The sequence below is a fragment of the Alexandromys fortis genome, unplaced genomic scaffold (assembly GCF_014885135.2).
Source record: "Alexandromys fortis isolate MF-2015 unplaced genomic scaffold, M_Fortis_MF-2015_v1.1 scaffold_350, whole genome shotgun sequence".
NCBI lineage: Eukaryota > Metazoa > Chordata > Mammalia > Rodentia > Cricetidae > Alexandromys > Alexandromys fortis.
The window spans coordinates 180292-187409 of NW_026068263.1; the positions used below are offsets into that span (position 1 = coordinate 180292).

At 32.0% G+C, this 7118-nt stretch overlaps 1 protein-coding gene across 1 annotated transcript; it reads left to right on the forward strand.

Moving 5' to 3' along the window:
* Nucleotides 1-545: 545 nt before the first annotated feature.
* On the forward strand, nucleotides 546-6135 carry LOC126494457 (olfactory receptor 7G2-like). The gene is made up of 2 exons (XM_050131824.1): nucleotides 546-571; nucleotides 5184-6135. The coding sequence occupies exon 2, from the start codon at nucleotides 5197-5199 to the stop codon at nucleotides 6133-6135; it is 939 nt and encodes a 312-aa protein (XP_049987781.1). The 5' UTR covers nucleotides 546-571; nucleotides 5184-5196.
* The last annotated feature ends 983 nt before the right edge of the window (nucleotides 6136-7118 follow it).

The following is a 7118-nucleotide window of genomic DNA, read 5'->3' on the forward strand; positions in this document are numbered from 1 at the left end:
TATGTATATATGTAGTTATTCATATGTACAAATGTGTATACATATGATAAAATATTAAAAAACTAGTTTCTGAATTGAGAGAGAAAGGAATGACATTGGAGGAGTTATAGGAAAAAGATGTAGGAACAGAAGTATAAATATATCACTTATGTATGAAGTTTTAAAATATACTTAAAATTTAAAATAAAAGTGATATAGTTAGGTTCATATGATTCTGGGGTTTTTTTTGTATTTTTATCAAGAGTTAGAGATTTTAATACAAACCAAGCAACAATAATAAAATGTTTAATATCTGTAATTCATGAAAGGGTCCATCATCAGTAGGCCATTTTTAATATGTTAATGTGACTTTAAGTTGTGTGTCTGGTATACAACAGAAGTATAGGTCCTGGTTTTGTAGTTACTTTCTTACTCTTTTTCTTAGAAAATTGAGACCATTGGTATTGCTGGAGACTAACAATCATTTTTTGTCAAGACCTGCTATTTTTTGGTTTATTTGATTGTATGGGTATGAAGTGTTGCTTTCTTCTTTTGACTTTCTGGTCTCGGATCATTTATTTTCTGTGAGTTTGTATGTGTGTGTGTGTGTATGGTTTACATAATCTCTTTAGTTTAACTTGTTTTTCTAGCATGTTCTTTTGGGATAGACTTGCAGATAAGAATTTCATACATTTGGTTTTATCAAGGGATGTCTTAATTTCTCCTTCTGTAATGATTGAAGCTTTTGTTGGGTAGAGAATTCTGTGCTGGAATTTCTAGCTCTTAGACTCTATGGTACATCTTTTCAGGATCTTCTGGCTTTTTAGCTTTCCATTGAGAAAACAAGTGTAGTAAAAATTGGTCTGCATTTGTATGTTACTTGAAATTTTTCTCTTGCTAATTTTAATGTTTTACTTTATTATATACATTTAGTGTTTTTATTGTTACATGCCAAAGGGGACTTTATTTTCTGACTTAGTTTATTTGTTGTTCTGTATGCTTCTTGTACCATGGCAGACATTTACTAATTTAGATTAGGGAAATTTTCTTTTAAATTTTTTGAAATATTTTCTGTATATTTGACCAGAGTTTCTTCTCCTTTTTCTCTTCCTATTATTCTTAGATTCGGTAATTTTATAATTTCCCAGATTTACATTGGTGTTTTGTTTCAGGAATTTTTAAAATTAGCATTTTCTTTGACTGAGGTATCCAATTCATCTACAATTTCTTCAATGTCTAAATTTTTCTTTTCCATCATATTTCCTTTTTTGCCTCTGAGATTCTTCTTTGAATTTCTAAATTGTTTATTTCTAGGTTTTTCTGTTTTTTTATTTTGTTTTAGTTATTCTCTTTTTAATTTCAGTTACTATGGGTTTTTGTCATTTCATTACAAAATTTGTATTTTTATGTATTTCTTCAAAAAATCATTTCCTTTTTAATTATGTCTATCATATTCATAAATGCTTTTTTATAGGTCTTTTATTTGTGCTTTAACTATTTGGGTATATTCATGCCCTACTGTGTTAGAGATGCTGGGCTATATTAAAAACATATTGTCATAGCTGTCATTGATTATGTTTCTTCATTGGTGTGTACACATCTGGGGTTGGGAAGAATGTTATTCTAAGTGCTAATAGCTGATCTTGCTTTTTCTCACTGTTTGTCTTCTTTGGTTTCTGCATCATCTTGGGTTCTCAGGAGTGTGTGGTGGAAGTGTGTTGCCTGTAAGTAAAATCTTTTTGGATCCTGATAGGTAGGGGCACTGGGGGTTCCTAATAAAATATATTTCTGTGTATTGTGACCAGAGTCTTAGAAATGGGAATGGGATGATGGTGGTAGTGCAGCTTCAGGAGAGTGAGGAAAACATGCTATTCCCCAAGGTTATGCTTAGTCAGTCTCCTTGGAACAGGGGCAGAGAGTAAGGATAAGTCACAACAGAATTTCTGCTACAGAGCTGGGTCTGGACGTGGAGGAATCCTGAGATATGTGAAAATCTGCAGTTAGCCTACCTTCTTCCTTTCCCAGTGTGGAATTGGGTCCTCAGGGAATACCTACTGGGCTTGGGGGACTGGAATAAAACGATGAGTTGGGGGTAAAAGTTTAAGGGGAATATCTGTGAGATATGGTGTGTATGTGTTAGGAAGTAAGAAAGGCTGCAGCAGATGTGCGGTAACAACTGGAGATGAGACTGGGGTATTAATGTAATAGTGGAGAGTTCACGATCTGCAAGTCACCGTCCTGCTTTCCTGCCCAACGTGGCTTGCTGGTTCCCAGGGAATGCCTGATGGAATTAGAGGCGGGAGAAAGCTTTGAGTGGGAAAAGATTTGGAGGGGGGTTGATCTATGCCATCTACCAGGGATGGAATGTGAGGGAGCTGCTTCAAGTGTTCTGCTGCAGAGCTACTGATGAGATTAGGGAATTAGAATTTGAGGAATGGAGGGAAAGGATAAGATATGTAGTTAGCACTGCTTTTTTCCTTGGCAAAGGTGCTACTTTTAATTTTTTAACCTTTACTTATGGTGTTTATGGACTTACAGATACACAAACACACATACACACATTATATGACCCCCTATATTTGCTAGCTTACTATTTTGTAGTTGAAGAATATTGAATGTTACAGTATAATTATATATTGATTTTTAAACTGAGTAATCACTGATAAATCAAATACAAAGAAGAAACTGTCCATTTTCATTTAATTATTGGTTATACTTTAGATATTTTTGAATGTAACATAGATGGCACAAATTAATTTGTCACAGTTTTTATGTGTATTATTAGACTGTATTTTACCTTCTCATTTGTGTATTCAATGCTTTCTTTTTAATTTATTTTAGTAAGTCACACATGAAAGGATATATTTTAACTGTCTCATTCACATTTTGTGATTATAATTATTCATTTTCCTATTCCTCCTTCCAAACTTACAGTCTTAATAATACTACCACAGCTTTCCACATTGATGTTTAGGATAGAGTGGAAAAAAACTTTCCTTGAATGATAGGATATAGATAGGGTAAGATATGCAAGATACTATCCATAACTATGGTAAAAAAAAAAATATCAGATGATGGAAAGGTAAGGTCCTCTTTTTGTGTGTTAATCAGCAAAGAAACTTTCTTCCTTACAGATGTTATGTCTGTAAGGACCTGTGCTGTCCTGTAGCCATCTGAGAGTCAAATGGGCTCCACTTAATTGGGACGTTTGTAAAGCAAAGTCCCATGGGCCACCAACACCACACTTAATCAACATTTGACTGTCTTTCCCATTTAAGCATGCACTACACCAACATTTGCTTTGAGAATCATTTATTTCTTCAAAGAAGGAAAAGTGCCCTTTTGAAATTCTGTGTTCACAGAAGGAACAATTTCTCTTATTGTGTTTGTAAGTTCAAGAAGAACTGTATGTCATTCCTTTATGCTAGTGCCCAGGTAACTTGAAAAACTCCATTTATGCTCTGTAACGTACATTTATTTGAGAAATTTTCATTTTGCTAATACTTACCCTGGTCTTAAAACCGTTCTAAAGAGCAGTCTACTCTTGATTCTTTTAAAGAATGTTCTATAATTCTCAGCCATTTTTATAGTATATTGGACAAAGCAAAAATTGCAATAGTGTATATGTAGGTTAGATAATATTTGGCTCACTATTATAAAGCATCTATTTACAGAACAGTTCTTTTTTGACTTTTTGTGTATGTGTATTGACAATAATGAGCATATTAAAGCTGATACTTAAGTAAAACTCTTATTTGTGTTTTTAAATATTATTCTATGATTTTGAAAATTTACAGCATAGAATACTACATAAAACAAATTAATTACATCAATTTAGAATTATGTAATATTATTATTTTATATGTAGTTCTGTATAAAATCATACACATAGACACATACATGTGAATATATAAATATATATATATTTTAAAGACTCAGGAGAATAATGAGTACCAACTTCTGTTTCATTTTTCCGTCTGGAAATGGAGCATATTTATTCTTCATATTATTAGATGTACATATGTGTTGTTTTAGCAATGTCAAATATTATATAGTAATATGCTTTAATTTATTGGTTAGTGATAGATGATAATAAAACTATTTTAATCATGATGCATAGCATGCTTACCAAAAATTTATAATTATTTGGTATACTTTAATGGTTATTAAAATATTTTATAAGTTTTATTTATTTTTCTCTAATCAGTTTGATTATACTTTTTTAAAAAATATATTAGTTGTTCATGTTTGTGAGTGTGTGCATGCATGAACGTCTGTGTATGAATGTAGGTATATCCTTGCCATGCTGTGCGTGTGGAGGTTAAAGGATATCTTTGGGTGTTGACTCACTCTTTAGCCCATGTAGATTCAAGGGTTCAAACTATGAATATCAATCTTTACAGCAAGTACCTTTACCTGCTGAGCCCACTCATCAGCCTCAGATTGGTAAATCTTGTAGCTAACTGTAGGTTATGTTAATTTAATTGCTATATAGTTCAGTAAATGTTTGGGAGAAGTGATAATACTGTTCATCTATAGTGTTAAGTTCTTGGTCTTCTATACACACAAAGTTCTAAGGTCTGTGATTCTACACTTGAATTTGAGATTATAAATCAAGGCTTCTCTATCTTTATTTCATTTTCAAACATTATTTTTATCCTATTTTGAACAGTTTCATGTCGTTAATAAATTACAAATTATAATATAGGTGCCTCATATATAAAACTCTGTTTTGGAATATCCTTGCAATACTTACTTAAGGACAGATGATATGTCACAGTGCTGTATATTAAGACACAGAATATCTTATATAATGATTTTATATCTTCCTTGCATTAAGAAAATAATAAGGCAAAAATTAAAATGAAGTGTGCCAATTTTAAAAATATTACTTGATATGGTGTTTGTATATGCTGTAAATCATTTTGTTTGATTATTTTTTAGTTGAATTCAGAATTTGGAGGAATTTTAGTCAGACACAATGTAATACATTATTAATACTTAGTGTTTAAATGAAGAAAAAGAAATAATTCAGTTTAATGTAGCCAAAAGAACAGAGCAGAAAAAGCAAAATGGACATTATTACAGGAAAGTGGGAAAAGAAAAAATAATTGAAAATTATTTTAGAAGGTGAAATTTTTCTTTAATGAAGTATCTTTGGAAAAAAAATATTTATGTCTTAATGTCTGTTTTTTCTCCCCTAGTCTTCTAAACAACATGGAATCCATGAATCAAACAGTTACAATAGAATTTCTGCTCTTGGGCCTTTCAGATGATCCAGAATTACAACCCATTCTCTTTGGACTATTCCTGTTTATGTACCTGGTCACATTTCTTGGGAACCTACTCATTACCCTGACCATCAGTTCAGATTTCCATCTCCATACACCCATGTACGTTTTACTCTCCCACCTATCCTTGACTGACATCTGTATAAGCTCAGCCACAGTACCGAAGATGCTTTGGAACATCCAAGCACAGGATCAGAGAATATCATACACAGGTTGCCTCACTCAGGCTTGCTTCGTCTTGATTTTTGCTGGATTAGAAAATTGTTTGCTTGCAGCAATGGCCTATGATCGCTATGTGGCGATTTGCCACCCTCTAAGGTACACAGTTATCATGAATCCAAACTTCTGCACTCTGCTAATTCTAGTTTCACTGATCATTAGTGTTGTGAATGCACTACTGCTTAGTCTCATGGTGCTGCGGCTGACTTTCTGCACAGACTTGGAAATCCCCCACTTCTTCTGTGAACTTGCTCAGATCATAAAGCTTGCGTGCTCTGACACGCTTATCAATAAGATTTTGATTTATATTGCAGCTGTCCTATTTGGCGGTATTCCTTTCTTAGGAATTTTTCTGTCTTATATTGAAATTGTCTCGTCTGTTTTCAAAATCCCATCAGTGCAAGGACGGTATAAAGCTTTTTCCACTTGTGGGTCTCACCTGTCAGTTGTTTCCTTGTTTTATGGGTCAGGTTTGGGAGTGTATATTAGCTCTGCAGTTACAGAATCTCCCAGAAAGACAGCAGTGGCTTCAGTAATGTATTCCACAGTCACTCAGATGCTGAACCCATTTATCTACAGTCTGAGGAACAGGGACATAAAGGTGGCCTTGAGAATGCTCATCTTTAGGGTGGCACACTTTATGTAATGTGATCATTCTTAGCATAAGTCAATAATTAACTTGGCAATAACCAAGTGACAGATTAGTACATGATTCTCAGACAGAAACTGAGAATATTTTCTTCACTCAAAGAATAAAATTTCTTTGAGTCTATTAATTGACAAAAATTGATTGTTGTGTCTATATCAATATGTCTATATCCTTATTCATTTGACCTTGGAAAATCTGTTGTATATTAATTATATAAGCAAGTATACTTTCACAGGAATGGCATAATCTATATTATCTTGGTGGGCTTATATTCTATTGTTATTTTACAATATGAAATACAGTGTTATGAAGATAGAGGACAAATAATGACTTAATTTATTATAGATACTGAAATTTCAATATTGGAATTAGTAGTTCATCAGTATGAGTCTATGATTTTGCTCTATGTATCTCTCATATTAATAGACCATGTTCCATTTTATAAACCTGTACAACTTCTGTGAAGAGCTCTCTTCCTCATTAAAAAATAAATTTCAAAGACAATGGTTTGCCATGATCAAGGATAGTCTCATTTCTCAATGAAGATATAATTGTAACACTAGCTTTAGTAGGAATCCATTTGAGTATGTGTGTATATATATGTATATATAATATACATTTATTTTTACACACATATACACTGTTTTTACATGTTTTATAAATATATGTATATATAGATACACGTATGTATATTTATATGTAATTTAAAAAGTACATAACCATCCTTGTTTTGATTAAAATTTTGATAGTCTTTTTTTGCTGGTTAAGCAGAGCTGAGTGTATTTTCTCTCTCATGTTTATAAGCAAATATCTATTTTATTTGATGTATTATTATTTTCAACCTAAATATATTTTCTGATTTAAGTTTTTCCATAAATTCAATTATTATATTAATATCATACAATAAACATGTATTTAATTTGACATTAAATAAGCTTAAAGAGACTTAATTCGTCTTTTATAAGACTATAGAGATATTT